This window comes from Protopterus annectens, chromosome 8.part0, assembly GCF_019279795.1.
Source record: "Protopterus annectens isolate FY-2018-M chromosome 8.part0, PAN1.0, whole genome shotgun sequence".
Lineage (NCBI taxonomy): Eukaryota > Metazoa > Chordata > Ceratodontiformes > Protopteridae > Protopterus > Protopterus annectens.
Window position 1 is genome coordinate 750,347,962 of NC_056741.1, and position 16,963 is coordinate 750,364,924.

The window sequence follows — 16,963 nt, forward strand, 5'->3', positions numbered from 1 at the left end:
TTCCAAGACAAAGTTAAGGTCCCAAAGCTGCTGGTGGTGGTGTAGCAGGTTAGCTAACCAGGATGAGAGGGGTGGAGGGCTGTGACGTGTTGGCCCCCTCAGCCTGGATCCAGGTGCAGAACCTTTTCCATTTATCTGCATAAGAGTTTCTGGTGCTAGGGCATCTGGCCTCTCGGACAACATCCAGAACCTGTTTACAGAGGATGTCAGATTGGTCAAGGGCTAGCGTATAAGCCAAGCTGCCAAATTGAGTGTTTGCAATTGTGGGTGCATGAGTTTCTCTTCCCTCTGGGTTAGGAGGTTTGGAATCTGAGGAAGATTCTATGGAGGCAGCAGGGAGAGACTGTGCAGTAAGAGGTACCAGTGCTGTCTGGACCACTCTGGAGCTACAAGAATGGTCCTTGGTTTTTCCTCCCTTATTTTGAGCAGTACCCTAGGAATGGGAGGTAGAGGAGGAAAGGCACAGACAGAGAGGTTTACCCAGGGGAAGGACAGGACATCCACTTTCCAAGCCATGCAGTGATGTTCCCTGGTGCAGTTCCCTGGTGCAGAATTTGCTGAGCTGGTGGTTGGTGGGAGAAAGGAAGAGGTCGACCTCCGGGGTTCCCCATTTCTGAGTTATTAGGAAGAAGGTGCTTCTGTTGAGCTGCCATTCGTGGAGGTCCAAGAGCTGTCTGCTTAATAGGTCTGCCAGGCAGTTGAGAGAGTTTGACAGGTATTGAGCTAACAGGTGTATTTGCATGGAAGAGGCTGTGAACCAAAGGGTCATGGCCAGCCTGCACAGTGGGTAGGAGTGAGTCCCTCCCTGCTTGTTGATGTACCACATCACAGTGGTGTTGTCTGTCTTGATCAGGAGAACCCCTGGAGAAAGAAGGTGTTTGAAACTTAAGACCTGCTGCACAGCCATCATCTCTTTTAGACTGATGTGCAGAGGAAGTTGCTGGGGGTTCCATTGGCCCTGTATGCACCTTGCGTCCAGGTGTGCACCCCAAGCGTAGTCTGATGCATCTGTGGTGAGTGGGTGGCGGGGAGAAGGGCAGTCCTTTGTTGTGGGAGCATGCTGTTGCCCACCAAAGAAATTCCTTCCTCAGGCAAGGAATTATAGGCAGAAAAGTTTCCAGATCCTGAGAGTGTTGACACCAAAGGCTCTTTTGGTACCATTGAAGTTTCCTCATATGCAGTCTGGCATATGGAATGAGGAGTATGCAAAAGACCATGAGCCCCAGGACTTGCAGGATTTTCCTTGCAGAAAGCTGGGGCCTGGTGGCCAGTTAAAAGAAATAAGCTGATAGCAAAATTTGTTTCTGTGGTGTAAGGCATGCCATCTGGGATGCTGTGTCCAGACTTGCTTCCAGGAAAATTATCCTCTTGGTGTGTACCTGTTTGGATTTCATTTTGTTGATTGTGTACCCTAGGGAGGTTGATAGGTTCTTTACAAAGGCCAGGTCTTTGAGCAGCTTTTCCTGGCTGTCTGCCTGAATAAGGCAGTCATCTAAGTAGGAGTAAATGTGAATATTTCTTTGTCTGCAAAAGGCAATGGCTGGAGCCAGGCATTTTGTGAAAACTCTGGGAGCAGTAGATAAGCCAAAAGGAAGCACAGAGAACTGAAAGTGTTGAGATCCTGCCTTGAAGCAGATATATTTTCTGCAGGGCTCCCTGACAGGAATGTGGAGGTAGGCCTCTTTCAGGTCCTGGGTAGCTAGCCAGGCGTCCTTGGAGAGCATGGGTAGCAGCTGTTGGAGGGTGAATATTTTGAATTTTGGGATCACCAGAAAGGTGTTTAGAATGGAAAGATCGAAGATGGGGGGGGGGGGGGTCAGGTGCCCTCTTTTCTGGGCACCAGAAAAAGTCTGGAGTAGAAGCCTTGGCCTATCTGCTCTGCAGGAATGTGCTCTACAGCCCCCAAGGAGAGCAGGGAAAGAATTTGTTTTTGAGCCTCTGCCCACTAATTTGATGGTAGATCTGGGAACCCTTTTGGGGTTGGAAGGGTGTGGAAGGAGAATTTGTACCGAGACACGATGTTCAGAACCCATTGGTCCTAGGCAATGGTGGCCCAGGTGCTTGAGTGAAAAGAGAGTTTTCCTCCTAGGGGTATGTGAGGGTGGGCAGAGGCGAGGTTGGGAAGGGGCAAGTCATTCCGAGTTCTTACCATAAGGGGGTGGCTTAGAACTCCTGGTTTTGAAGTGGAGGTAGTCCACTGCTTGGATCTATGCAACTCCTGGGGCTGCTGTCTGGGGGGGGGGTCTGTTTCCATGAGACCTAGGTTGGCCCTGTCTACTTGGGAGGAGGAAAGGACCAGTGCTTGGAGGAGAAATGCCTGCTGGACCTGTAAGAAATCTTTAACAGTCTGCATAAATTTTGCTTTTTCTTCCATCTTTTTTAAGACCTCTTCTGCTTTAGTGCCAAACAAGTTATCTTTGTGTAAGGATGCAGCCAACAATTTTGATTTGACATGGTCTGACAGGTGCTGTTCCTTAAGCCATGCATGTCTTCTAGTGACAGATCTGGTGACTGCTGCCCTGCAAGAAGCTTCACGGGTGTCAAAACCACAGTGCAAAGTGTGTTTAGTTACTTGACCAGTAGAATGCATTAAGTCCTGTAAATCTTTAGATTCTGCCCATGCAGGAAAGGATGAATCTTTTTTGTTTAAGGAGTTCCAAGGTATGTTGCTGATACTTAGGCAAATAGAACTGACCATTTAGTGCCCTGATAGCAAGAGTAGCTGAGGCGTTTACTTTTTTACCCCATCTGTCCAGTGCTCGGGAATCCCTGTCTGAGGAGGTGGGATTCTTAGTCGAGATTGCTTTAATCCCTTTATGCCCTTGAATAATGACTTCAGGGTCAGCTGTAGGATTTTTAAAAATAAATTTGTGGGAGTCAGGGACTCTGTAGTACCCGTCTGGTTTTCTGGGAGTAGGAGGGAGGGCCATCTGGAGTCAAGCTGGATTCAAGGAAGAAATCCTCCACCACATCTAGGACTGGGGGGATGGCTAAGGACCTGTGTTGTGGAAGGTCCAAGAACTCTCCGAGTCTCTTTTTAGACTGTGGGAAGTCTTGACTCTTTCATTGGAAATGCTCCCTTAAGGAATGCAGGGTTTCCACAAAGGAAAAATCCTCTGGGGGAGAGGCTGAAGGAATGGATTCCTCTGCATTGGAATCCTCATAAGTGGAGAGTGGCTGCATGTCTTCATAGTTAGATGCATCAGATTCAGCTGAGTCTTGTTCAGACAAAACTACTGGAAACAGATCTCTTTTCCTTTATGTGGGAGTGGACTGGCCCCTAATCAGCATGAAAAGTTCTTCTACTATTTTAAGCATTTGAGACTGAGGCAAGGGAGCAGGCACCTGAGAATGGGTAGTCGGTTTCTTGGGTGTGGTTCGACCTCTGGGCCTGAGGAACTCTGTTGTTTTTGAAAGAACGGTAGTCGTGAAATAAGACGTTGGATTATGTCGGGATTCGGTGTTGTGAAGGACTTCCTTGGAAGTCGGTGCCTGCACAGCGGCACCGGACCCATCCGAGGTAGAGACAACCGCAAGGTCCTTAGATGAAGAGGAGTTCTGCAGCATACTGGACTCTGAAAGGGTCTCAGTAGCAGCCTGTGAATTAACTGAAGCGGGCATCAGGGGCTGCAAAAGCACCTCACTGAGTTCCGGAGGACTGATGACCAGCTTAACAGAAGCATCGTTGGAAGGTTTGGTCCTGTGCTGTCTGTCTCTGTTTTTATCTTTACGTTTTCTTTTTCCAGAAGATCCGCTGTCAAATGGCTTACCGAAGCCATATCGGAATTTGAGGACTGTAAATGGAAAGATCTAGCTACAATAGGGTCCCGACGATGAATAGTTCTGGTGTTAAACAGAGCACAAAAGCGACGAGGGACTTCGTGGTCTGGGCCTAGACAAGTGACGCAGTAAGAATGGAAGTTCAGGTGTGGTGTTTGCTTTCCACAGGCGAGACAATTATTAACTTAGTTCCTAACATCTGTTAGTGCGAGAAAAAAGAATCCCCAACAGGGTACTTAGCTTTCGAAGACTTCAACTTCAATTTGGAAACGAAACTCAGGTTAACGGCCGACCAGCACTCGTGCGAACTGCTTCTGCTTCGGGTTCCAAGGCAAGAAAAACTGATGCAATGGTATTGGATGCCTTTCTTTATACCACTGACGACCTGACGTCAGTCCTCAAGCGACAGCAACAGACACAGAAATACTAAGTCTATGGTATTCGGGCCAAACGAGGGCTACCCTGGCAGGGATAACCCAAATGTGATGACTGCAACAAACATCTGCTCTTCCCCTCGAAAACAGAGCCAAACTGAAATGAGTAATAAAGATATATGGATTAGACCAAGTTGCGGCCACACATATGTCGTCCATGGAAGCTCTAGAGAGAAATATTGAAATAGCAGCAATGGACCTAGTTGAATGGGCTTTTTGAGGTCTTGTAAGGATAGACCAATTACTGTAAATAAAGGATATGCAAACTGTCAGCCATCTGGCTAAAGTCACCTTTGCAACTGTGTCCACTTTAGAATCTGCAAAGAATACAAATAAAGTACAGTTTTGTACCTACCATAAATGTAGATGTTCGAGTGCTAATACAGCTGCAGTCATAACAGATGGGTTCTCCTGCCGTCAGGCGGGTCCTCGGTCAGCCGAATTCCAAAGTCTAGGTCCGGCGTCGGTTGTCGTCGCTTCTTCCCTGATGTCAGTGCGACAGGGGTATAAAAGAACCAGCCGACGCCATTTTCTTCAGTTTTTTGTGCCCCAGATGTCAGGTGCCCCCAGAAGGAAGACAATACATAAAATAATGTAATAATGCAATGCAATATAATCAAAAAACAGTAGTTGCAAGCAAATACACCAAAAAAGAATACCCCTAGAGGGGAAGGAGGGAGGGAAACCTGGACTGCAGCTGTATTAGCACTCGAACATCTACATTTATGGTAGGTACAAAACTGTACTATGTTCATCGGGCATACAGCTGCAGTCATAACAGATGGGTAGAATCCCAAAGCTAAGAAAGGGGTGGTAGGCACTAGGTGGAACTAGGAGGAGCCAAAATGCCCTGCAAGACTGCAGTGGCAAAGCCTGCTCTAGATTTGGAGTATAATGGTAGGTGGTAGTGCTTAGAGAAGGTATGCACAGAACTCCAAGTGGCTGCTTCCAAAATATCCTTGGTAGGTACTCCTCTGAGGAAGGCTGCAGAGGTGGCTGTGGCCCTGGTGGAATGGGTTCTAATGCCTGTAGGTACAGTTTTGCCATGAAAAGAATAGCAAAAGCGTATGCAGTGGGCTATCCATTTTGAGATTGTCTGTTTGGAAATTGGCTTTCCTAGAACTCCTACTGCATAGGCCACAAAGAGCTGTTCTGATTTTCTGAAAGGCTTTGTTCTGTCCAAATAATAACGCAGTTGCCTGTGGATGTCCAAGGAATGTAGTAATCTCTCCCCTTTGTTTTGAGGATTAGGATAAAAAGTAGGTAAATGTATGGCCTGATTTAAAGCTACCCTGGATACCACTTTAGGCATAAAGGACGGGTTGGTTCGTAAGGAAACTCTGTCCTGATGGAAGATGATAAAAGGCTGGACAGCCATGAGAGTCTGTAGTTCTGAAACTCTACGAGCTGAAGTGATAGCCAGAAGGAAAGCTGTTTTCCAGGACAAATATTGCAAATCTGATGAGGCAGCTGGCTCAAAAGGAGGCAAGGTCAGTTTTTCTAGAATGAAATTAAGATCCCAAGCAGGTATTGGTTGTTTCCTTGGAGGTCTTAAATTATTAGCCCCTCTGAGGAACTGTCTGAGTAGAGCGTGAGAGAATAAAGGTGGACCAGTGTTGTATTCTGCAGAAATGGCTGAGGCATGGATTTTGCTGGAGGAGAACGAAAGTCCACTGCTTAGCAGTTCAGCCAAATATTGTAGTATTTGAGGTAAATTCAGTTTTCCAGGGTTCTGGCCCTTTTTCTCATTCCAGACACAAAAATGTTTCCATTTTGCGGAGTAAGCTTTTCTAGTTGATGGCCTTCTGGCCTCCGAAATGACATCCTGCACCTCCTTGGAGAGTAGGGCCTGCTGTGATGCTAAGGAATCTTCCATGCGGCTAGATTGAGTGTTTTTAGCCGACTGTGAAGAGTGTTGAAGCTGTGCTGAGTCAGAAGAGGCGGCATTAGAGGCAGGGTCCATGGTGGGGAATGCGTCAGGCTCCTCAGGAGTGGGTACCAGTGTTGCCTTGGCCAGTCCGGAGCAATGAGGATCATCTTTGGTCTGTCTGCTCTGGTCTTCAATAGGACTTTAGGCAGCAGAGGAAGAGGTGGGAAGGCATAAACTGTCATTGATGTCCAACTGAAAGAGAGAGCGTCCACTCTCCAGGCCTTTGGATGGAAGATCCTTGAGCAGAATTTTGTCAACTGATGATTTTTCTGGGAGGCAAAGAGATCTATGTCTGGCCTTCCCCATTCTTGGATTATTTCTGTAAAAACTTTTGGATGCAACTTCCATTCGTGTGGATCTGTCATATTCCTGCTTAGGTTGTCTGCCAGCGTGTTTTCCTTGCCTGGCAAGTACTGTGCTTGTAGTTCCATTTGTAAGTCCATGGCCATGTTCCAAAGTGACATGGCCAGTCTGCATAGGGGGTAAGAATGTGTTCCTCCCTGCTTGTTTATGTACAACATAACTGTGGTGTTGTCCATTCTTATCAATAATTGACCTGGTTGTAGAAGGTCCTTGAAAGCTATAATAGCATTTATTACTGCTAGCATTTCTTTTTGATGGATGTGAAGGTGCTTTTCTTTTTGGGACCATTTGCCCTGAATGCACCGGTCTGTCATGTGCGCCCCCCCAGGCGTAGTCTGAGGCGTCTGTTGTGATGACTTGATTTGCTTGAGGCTTGCTGAATGGAAGACCTGTGTTTGTTCGACATGCTTGAACCCACCACAGAAATTCCTTTTGCAGACATGGAATTAGTAGTATTATTGTTTCCAAACTGTGGCTGTGTTGAGACCATATGTTTTTTAGGTACCATTGTAGTTTTCTCATATGCAGCTTTGCACATGGGATTAGTAAGATGCAAGATGCCATGAATCCCAGAGCCTGCAGGATTTTCCTTGGTCAGCCTGGTGCAATTTGCCAGTGTTCCGAAATATTGAATTAGTTGCCCCTGCTTCTCTGGCGTGAGGTAGGCCATCTGGGTGTTTGTGTCCAAATTGGCACCCAGGAAAATTATCTTCCGAGAGGGTATTAGCCTTGATTTCTCTTTGTTGACTGTGTATCCCAGAGAGTTTAATAACATTATTACATAAGCCAGATGTTTCAGAAGAATGTGCTTGCTGTCCGCTTGGATCAGGCAGTCATCCAAATAAGGGTATATTTGTATCCCTTGAAGTCTGCAGTAGGCAATTACTGATGCCAGGCATTTCGTGAATACTCTGGGCGCAGTAGATAAGCCAAAGGGCAATGCAGAGAATTGATAATGGGTTGAACCTGCAAGAAATCCGAGGTATCTTCTGCAATTTTGTCTGATTGGGACATGCAGGTATGCCTCCTTGAGGTCCAATGTTACCAGCCAAGACTCCTTGCCCAACATGGGAAGAAGTTGCTGTAGAGTGAGCATCTTGAATTTTGGTACTAGTAGGAATGTGTTTAGGATGGAAAGATCCAAAATAGGTCTCCAATCTTTTCCCTTCCTTGGCACCAGAAATAGTTTGGAATAAAAACCTTGACCTTGTTCGTGCGTAGGTACCTCTTGAATAGCTTTCATGTTTATAAGATCTGAAATTTGCTTTTGTGCCTCTGCCCTTTGATTGTGTGGCAGGGTTGGCATGCCTCTCATTTTTGGAAGGGTATGAAAATGGAATTTGTAGCCTCTGTTTATAATGTCCAGGATCCATTTGTCCTTTGTGACAACATGCCAATTTTTTGAAAATAGTGCCAGCTTTCCTTCTAAGGGGGCTGCCATTTGAGACCTGGTTGGCATGCAAAGGGGAAAGTCATTGGGTTTGCTTTCTGAAAGATTGCGAGTTGTCCTCACCACCTCTTTGTGTAGGAGCTTGCCATTGTCTGCCTCTGTACGATCCTTGCGATTGTCCTCTGCCCCTCGGGCGCCTGTATCTGCCTCTTTGGGGTTTGTCTGTGGCAGGAAAGGACCAGTTTTTGGAAGGCCAATTTCTACTAAAACGTGGGGGTTGAACCTGCAGAAATTCTTTCACAGTTTGCATTGATTTAGCCTTTTCCTCCATTTTCTGTAATACTTCCTCAGCAATTGCCCCAAATAGTACATCCTTTTGAAGAGGGGCGTCTAGTAATTTAGCTTTGACATGATCAGGCAAGGCTTGTTCCTTGAGCCAGGCATGCCTACGTATGACTGAGCCTGTAACAGCAGCTCTACATGAGGCCTCTAGAGCATCAAAACCACATTGTAAGGTGTGTTTACCCACTTGTTCTGCACTATGCATCAAATCCTGCAACTCCTTCAAGTCTAGTTGTTCAGGTTGTGACATTTTACTTTTCAATTGAGATAACAGAAACTGTTGGTATTTTAGCATATGAAACTGACAGTTTAAGGCCCTCATGTATAAGGTAGCCGAGGTATATACCTTTTTTCCCCACCTTTCTAAGGATCTGGAATCTCTCTCGGAAGGCAATGGATTTTTGGCAATGGAGGCCTTAACTCCCTTGGGCCCCTGTGAGATGGTTTCTAGGTCACCAGCATGGCTTTTGTATAGAAATTGGTGTGAGTCAGGAACCCTGTAGTACCTGTCCGGCTTAACTGGAGCTGGAGGTAGAGAGTCCGGGTTAAGGCAGGCCTCCGAGTAAACATCATCTAGGATGTCCAAGACAGGAGGTATAGCCAGAGGCCTGTGCTGGGGTAACAAAAGTGGACCGAGGAGCCTGTGACCGGTACAGGAGACACCGCCAAAGATGTGTCGTCGGTAATCAGGGGCTGCGTAGGCGCCTCGCTGAGAACCGGACCACGTGTAGTTGGCTTTGGCATGGTGTCGGTAGAGGCCGCGGACCTCGAGTGTCGGTCCTTGTCTTTGCGTTTTTTAGACAAAACCGGAGTCGGAGTATCCGACGACATAGTATAGTTAAATGCTTTCCCAAAAAAATGCTGGGCGAACTCCGCCCGATGCTTAATAGTGCGTTTGTTGAATGTAGCACAAAAGCGACAGACCGAGACGTCGTAGTCTGGGCCTAAGCAAGGAATACAGAGGGAATGGAAATCCTTATGCGGTATTTGCTTCCCACAAGAAATACAATTATTAACTTTGTCTGACATCGGTCTGAGGCAAGAAAAGTTTCCCCAACGGGGTACTTAGCTTTTAAGAAGACTTCGGTTTCCAAATTTTTGTAATCTCAGGAGCTGGCCGACCGGCACTTGCGAACTGCTTCTGCTTCGGGCACCGCGCGGCAAGAAAGACTGGAGAAAATGACGTTGGCTGGTTCTTTTATACCCCTGTCGCACTGACGTCAGGGAAGAAGCGACGACAACCGACGCCGGACCTAGACTTTGGAATTCGGCCGACCGAGGACCCGCCTGACGGCAGGAGAACCCATCTGTTATGACTGCAGCTGTATGCACGATGAACATCTGGTCTGTCTTTCTAATTTCTTTTTGTCCTACGTAAATAAAACCGTAATGGTCTGTGAACATCCAGTAAATGCAACATATATTCACCTCTGTTTGCAAATTTAGGAAAGAAAGCTGGCAAATTAATGGATTGATTGATAGTGGATTCTGACACCACCTTAGGAAGGAAAGAAGCATTTGGTATGCAAAGTGATTCTAACCTTAAGAAACATAGAGAGATTTAAGATGACAATGTTTGACGTAATCAAATTCTTCTAGCAGAGGTAACTGGCCACTAGAAAGACAGTTTTCCAGGTCAGGAACTTAAGATCACATTTTGCTGCTGGTTCACAGTGGGAATGAGGCGACACTTGCAGTACTAAGATCAAATCCCATAAAGCAGTAGGGTCTTTAATATGGGGGTCTCAGCAGGAGTATGCCTCTCAAAAAATGCTTTACAAAGTTTAGACAAAGCCAGAGAAGAATTCTCAAATCCAATATAAAAATTAGAAAATGCTGTTAACTGAACTTTAATCATTGAGGGACTATGTCCCTCATTAAAAATTATTGCCAAAACTTCAAGTACACATTGAACAAGAATTGAGAGGGGGTCAATGCATTTTTGTTATGCCCAGGAAAAGAACCTTTTCCATTTACTTCTGTAAAGTTTTCTTGTGATAAAAGTATATGACGGATGGGGAAAGACAGCATTGGTTGTCTGGCTATTGACGGGATTGGAGAAACCACGCTGTTAGCTTGAGGGGTTTGAGATGTCTGGGTGAATCATGCCTGTCGGGTGGGACAGAAAGTCTGGAATCGGATCCAGAATCCAAGTTGGGTAACTTAGATGAGGCCAAAGAAAGGGAAACTAAATTTGTTAAGGCCAATAAGGAGCAATGAGGACAACTTTGTTCTTCAACCAAGCATGTAGGAATTTGGGAATTAGGGGTGTTGGGGGTGGGGTAGGTGAACAGGAGACTGGGGGGAGCCAATCGTGGGGTAGAGCATCCCTCTGCGATTCCCCTGGTGGGGGGATCAGGGCAAAGAAGCTGTTGCACTTCTTGTTTAGGGGAGATGCAAAACAAATGCAGCAAGGCTGATCTCACTGATGAAAAGTCATATCTGTCACTATCTTGTTGACAGACCACTCGTGAGGTACAAGAACGGACCTATTCAACTTGTCTGCTATCACAATGGACTTCCCCGGAATACATGTTGCTATCAGAAAGCAGTTGGATGAGATCACCCATTGCCAGTGCTTCACAACAGAAAGGGTAAGATCTGGTTTCTCCTTGCTTGTTGATGTACCAAACTACTGACATACTGTCTGTTTGAATTGCAATTATCCCTAAAGGGAGAGCATCATGGAAGGCCTGCAATGCCAAGAGCACTGCTCTCATCTCTAGAACACTGATATGCAAATTGGCCTCTTCATTCATTCTTCTTTCCCGAGAAAGTGCCTCTCACCCAATCTGCAAAGCATCAGTGGTCACTATGGCCTTGGGTTGAGGAAGAATGAAAGGACAACCTTGTAGAACCTAATCTGACCAAAACCCCCACCAAAAGTATTTCTTACATGCCTGTGTGACTGTTACTTGTACTGACATGCAATGGGAAAGAACTGTCCACTGTGTTACTAACATCCACTGGAGAATTTGCATGTGAAATCATGCTAGAGAGACCAAGATTATGGCAGCTGACACTGACCCTAAGGCTTGAATTAAGCAGGCTGAAATTCTGGTATTACAAACTATTTTTCTGACCTGGAATCTGATAGTCTGCACTCTTGAGAGAGGAAGAGAAGCTGTCACTGATATCGTGTTTAAGACTTCTCCTCTGAGTTGGTTATAACTGAGACCTCTTGTAATTTACTGTTATCCCGACACGGGTTAGCTCGACACGGCTATTAATAGGACGTGCTGGAGGGATAGATTCATCACCCAAAGACTCCCTATGCTGTGGAATAAAATCCCGGTATATGTGAGGCAGAGCACCTCGCTGGCCTTGTTCAAGAGAAATCTTGACCAATGGATGGGAGATCGCAGATATACCCCAGGGATTACCTCAGTGTCACTGCTCAACAGAGGCACAGCAAAATAATGGGTATAGTTCCCCATACTAAAGGGGGGGCGTAAGCCACAAAACTATGGGCTAGGCTTGTAAATGCCCTCGGGCAGATAGCCTAGTATAAACCTATGAACCTATCCCAAGATGAGAAAAGTCTAGATCACCTGATCTCTTGCTGATAAAAGTAGATTCTTGGTTGGGGTGGTAATGAGCCAGTTGTCTACATATGGAAACACTTGGAATCCCTGCAGTCTCAAGTGAGCCGCTACCACTGTCATGCATTTGGTGAACACCCTGGGGGCTGGGACCTGTGGCGAGACCAAAGGGCAGTACTCTGAAATGACAGCGACTGGCTCCCAGTCTGAAGCGTAAATACCTTCTAGATTGTCTGATCATTTTTATGGGATAGTACACATCCTGAAGGTCTATCGAGCACATCCAGTCATTCTTGCCCAGAAAGGGTACAATAGACTGAATTGTGACCATCCGAAACTGTGCAAGTCAAACTGATTTGTTCAATTCGCTGAGATCCAAAATTGGTCTCCAGTCGCCTGTTTTCTTTGGCACTAATAAGAATCTTGACTAAATTCTGGACTCTATCTGGTCTGGTGGAACCTCTTGATGACTCTTTTCTAGCAGTCTTTGTATTTCTATTTCTGCTTCCTTCCTCAGACTGGGTGGAATATCAGGAATCTTGCAAACAAGTTGGAGGGGGCAGGGAAAAGGGAATTACATAGCCGCTGGAAATAATTCTCTGCAGACAAGTATCTCCCTGTTAAATCCAGTCAGGGTCTCTGGTGCAGGAATCTCTGGACCCTTGGTTTTGCAGGCCTCCTCTGCCATGTGGGTGTCATTATCCATTACAGTTCTCCCTCTGCCCCTCGGGGAACTATCTCCATGGGTGCCCTGGAAAGGACCCTGGGACTTTCTGAACCCCATCTTCCAACCACCTCACTGATTCATAGAAAAGGACCTCTGAGGGGTCGAAAAATGTATACCCACTGCAGAAAGGGTCTTTCCATCCTTCTCACACCTGGCGTGTGTGCGTTTCACCTTTGGGCCAAACAAACCGCTGTCAAACCCAGCACTGACAAACGAGGACTTGAAAAGCTTTGCAAAATCACTTAAGCGCATCCAGACATGCCTCCTAATTATGCCTGAAACTGCTGCCCTTGCGGTACCTTTGGGTGCATGCAAAATAAGCCTCATGGATGAATTTGAAATGGATTGGAAAGTAGCCAACTGGGATGACTGAGCCTCAACAGTAATTGTCCTTGAATGGGATTTTGAAAGTTCATAGGTAGGTACTAGGCTATTGGCCCTAGGGCCTATATAAGCCTAGCCAAATGGTACCCTGGCTTTTGCCACCCAAGAAAATTATTTTCCTGTGCCCCTGTCAAGCAGATCCACAGAAGTGATCCCTGGGGTGAATTTCCTATCTCCCATCCAATCATCAAGATTTTTCTTGAAAAGTGCTAATGAGGAGCTTTGTTTGATATAGATAGGTAGTTTGTTCCAGAGTATGGGAAGTCTCAGACAGGAATCTATCCCTCCAGCATGTTCTGTTTATTGGTGACAAGGTTTAGGTCCCTAGAGCATGTAGCTCGGAGGGATTGGGATTTCTTTACATGGAGCATGTCCAACAGCTCTGGGTTTGACATAGCTTTGTATGTTAGGCAGAGATCGCCTCTGAGTAGGCGATATGCGACAGAGTAAAGCTGGAGTTTTTTGAGACCGTCTGCATAGGGCATCTGTTTGAGGCTGGTAATCCTCTTTGTGAGGTATTTCTGTAGCCTTTCCAGTTGTTGTAGATGTCTTTTTGTCCCTTTGCAGTCTGGTAAAATGTGGAAAATAGTTCAGCAACCTAAGGGGAAAATCACTGATGCATATACATGCTTCCCAAACCTGCCTAGTACCCTAGACTTCCTGTTGGGGGGGTGGGGTGGCAGAGGAACTCTGTTCAATGAGTTCCTTCTTAGTGGCTGCCACTATAACCATGGCATCCACTAGCACCCCCTCACTTCAGAATTCCTTCCTACCAGGTGGAGCCAGAATCCAATTTGGCATCTTAGGGATTGGCTCAACTGAGTCGGGTTCCTTCCACTCTCACGTAGAGACCAAATCATGAGCTTGTTTGTGGACGGAGTAACCCAGGGGGTTGATGGCCAGCTCTGAAGGCTTCCAGAAATGATTCTTCCGGTGAAGGGTTGCTGGAGGTCCAACCAGCACTCTGTTTAAGGATCTCAAGAATGTCCCCAAATGAGAAGTCTTCTGGAGGTAATCATGGGGACCCTTCTCCCTCACTGAAATCAGTATCCTCAGTGGCTGACTTCTGCGGAGAATCCAAGTGCCTCCTCTTGCACTTTCTTTTCTGAAGAACTTCCTTGGTGTAATGATCCGGTGAAGTGTCTGAAGAAATTGTAATACCATAGCCGCTCAACAGATCTTTTTTACTACTCTGGATGCAGTTAGTGGTCGTATTTCAATATTTTGGTCTTCAGTTTCGTTGTCTTGTTAAATTGTAATACCCTGTTGGGTGATGTGGAGGCCTTGAGCTGGCTGCTCCTGTGGCACAGAATGATGTTGCTCCAAGCGCTGAGACATCTGGGAACTGGATTGGAGCTGGATCCGTCAATCCTATCTGAAGAGAAAACACTCTCTTCACTAACTCAAAAGCAGACCGCTCTGGAGAGAAAGAAGACAGCGGCTCCAAGAAGACATGCTTCTGGATCACTGCCTCCCCCTCTGCCCAGAGAGCAATCCCCCCTAGAGGTGGATGCCAGAGCCAAGCTATATGATGCCAAATCTCCAAGGGGCAGAGACAGCTCCGAAAACCTTGAAGTTGACCCCAATGCCTCAGACCCAACAAGGCATTTTTGGCTCCAAGAGTCATCCGGATCCAAACAAGTCAGGGCTGGTGCACTCAGAGAAGTCTTCAGATCCGAAGATAAAGGTATATTCGGATCGGAGCTTTGATGAATATGGAAGGATTGGATCCAGGGACTCAAACAACCGCTTGGATAAGAGAATGAGTAGACAATGGTGGTGTAAGAGATGGACGGGCTCCCTGACCCGAGGGGGTAGGAGTCGGGAGAACACCCATTTGAATCTGCGCCAAGAACAACTTCCCCATCATCCTTGTCCACATCTTCCTCAGTCTGTCTCCTGGAAGGATAAGATGAGGCAAGGGATAGTGATCTTGAATGGTGTCTCTCCAGGAAGGGAGAGGGGAACCCTAGAAGGAACTGAATCCAACTTTGAAGAATATCTTGTTCTCGGTAGAATCTTCATGTCTGAACAGCTTGGATCTGAAGATTTTCTCGTCGGATCCAAAGGAAAGAGGACCTAAGCAGATTTTGGATCCAGTTTAGATTTTTAATTTGGCGGCTCCAAAGAAACGGAAGATGTAGATGGCCTTGGACACTTACCAAGGTCTACTTAATTTTCATTTTAAGGAACTGGGCCCCAGAGACAGCCTCTCCTAACAAGGATGGAAGCAAACCTTTTAATATCAGTTTATTTTTCCTACCTGCTAAGGCCCTTGGATTGGACTGAAATTTTTGCAGATCCAGATCACACAATCCTCCTGTAAATGTTGTGGGCCTTAACAATAGACACATGAAGGATGGGTATCAGATAAGGGTAGTTTATTGCTCACACATCTAACATTTTCTGAAGTCGGCAGGCCCTTTGTTAGACACAACTTTAAAGAAAAAATAGAAGGGAGGGTTGTTTATACACACACATTACATATATATATATATATATATATATATATATATATATATATATATATATATATATTTAAAAAGTGTACAACCCCCTCTTATATAAAAAAACGAGACCACAGTAAATCTTTTCAAAACTTTTCCCACCTTTAATGTAACCTATAACCTGTACAGTTCAATTGAAAAACAAATCTGTTAGTGGAAAAATATAAAAAATAAAAAACGTACAATAAGCTGGTTGTATAAGTGTGCACACCCTTAAATACTTTGTTGGAGGATACGGGTGATTACTGTCACATGTAGTACTCAAATAGTACTTGCCAGAAATTCCTGCAGCTCCTTCAGTGTTGCTGTAGGTCTCTTGGCAGCCTCCCTAACCAGTTTTCGTCTTGTCATTTCATCAATTTTGGAGGGATGTCCAGTTCTTTGCAACGTCACTGTTGTCTCATATTTTCTCCACTTTTTGATGACTGTCTTCACAGTGTTCCATGGTATATCCAATGCTGTGGAAATTTTTTTGTACCCTTCTCCTGACTGATACCATTCAACAATGAGATCCCTTTGATGCTTTGTAATCTCTCTGTGAACCATGGCTTTTGCTGTAGCAGGCAACTGAGTAAATGTCAGGAAAATCCTACTAGGACAGCTGAACTTTATTGGGGGTAATCAGAGTCTCTTTCATTGATGGCAGGTGTGTACCCAAGAAGACCAAATGCTGTAATTAAATCAAAAGGCGCTTCAACAAAGTATTAGTTTAAGGGTGTGCACACTTACGCAACCAGCTTATTGTACTTTTATTTTTTTATATTTTTTCCCCTAACAGATTTGTTTGTTTTTCAACTGGATTGTACAGGTTATAGGTCACATTAAAGGTGGGAAAAGTTTTGAAATGATTTACTGTGGTCTAATTTTTTTATATCACAAAAACCTGGCATTTTACCAGGGGTGGGTACACTTTTTATATCCACTGTATACGTGTGTGTGTGTGTGTGTGTGTGTGTGTGTGTGTAAAACAGGAGAGGAATACCATAAGTAGAATTACACAGATGTGTACACTATAAAATAGATAATATAGCAAAAAGGGGAAGAATATTACCAACAATGGTATAAAAGAATTACGCAGTATAAAAGGAGGGAAACACATATATCTATATACACACATATGTATGCATATGTATATCAAAAGAAAATGTGCAGAAAAAAACACATCTAAAATGAATGAGAGTTCATGTTGACCACATCTTTCGAGAAAAGCGGCAAACAAAATCAGAGGTGTGTAGTTGGTGCATTGTGGGAAGGGGTTGAGGCCATGACCTTTAGTAATGGTAAAGTTTTTGTTTTTATTGATCAAGGACTTGAGCTCAATACCACTACTATTATTACTCACTAAAAAACACTAGACTAGCTAAAACAAAATATTTTACCTGAAATAATGTAAATCCAACGTAATACTCAAATATGATGCAACCAATGCTCCACACATCACAAGGCTGAGACCAATTCAACTCTGGGATACATAGAAATCAGAGAAAAAAATATTAGTACAACAGTGCTTACAAAATACACATCACATCAAACATTTCTAAGTAACTTTACTTTTCTATCACTG

At 45.1% G+C, this 16,963-nt stretch overlaps 1 protein-coding gene across 4 annotated transcripts in view; it reads right to left on the reverse strand.

Annotated features, from left to right (window-relative positions):
* Positions 1–16,963, reverse strand: part of CLK2 (CDC like kinase 2) — a 747,936-nt gene that overhangs the window by 136,608 nt on the left and 594,365 nt on the right. For all 4 annotated transcript variants that reach the window (XM_044080210.1, XM_044080208.1, XM_044080211.1 and 1 more), the window contains exon 10: positions 16,779–16,861. In XM_044080210.1, coding sequence (XP_043936145.1) covers positions 16,779–16,861 — 83 coding nt within the window. The remainder of the gene's footprint in view (positions 1–16,778; positions 16,862–16,963) is intronic.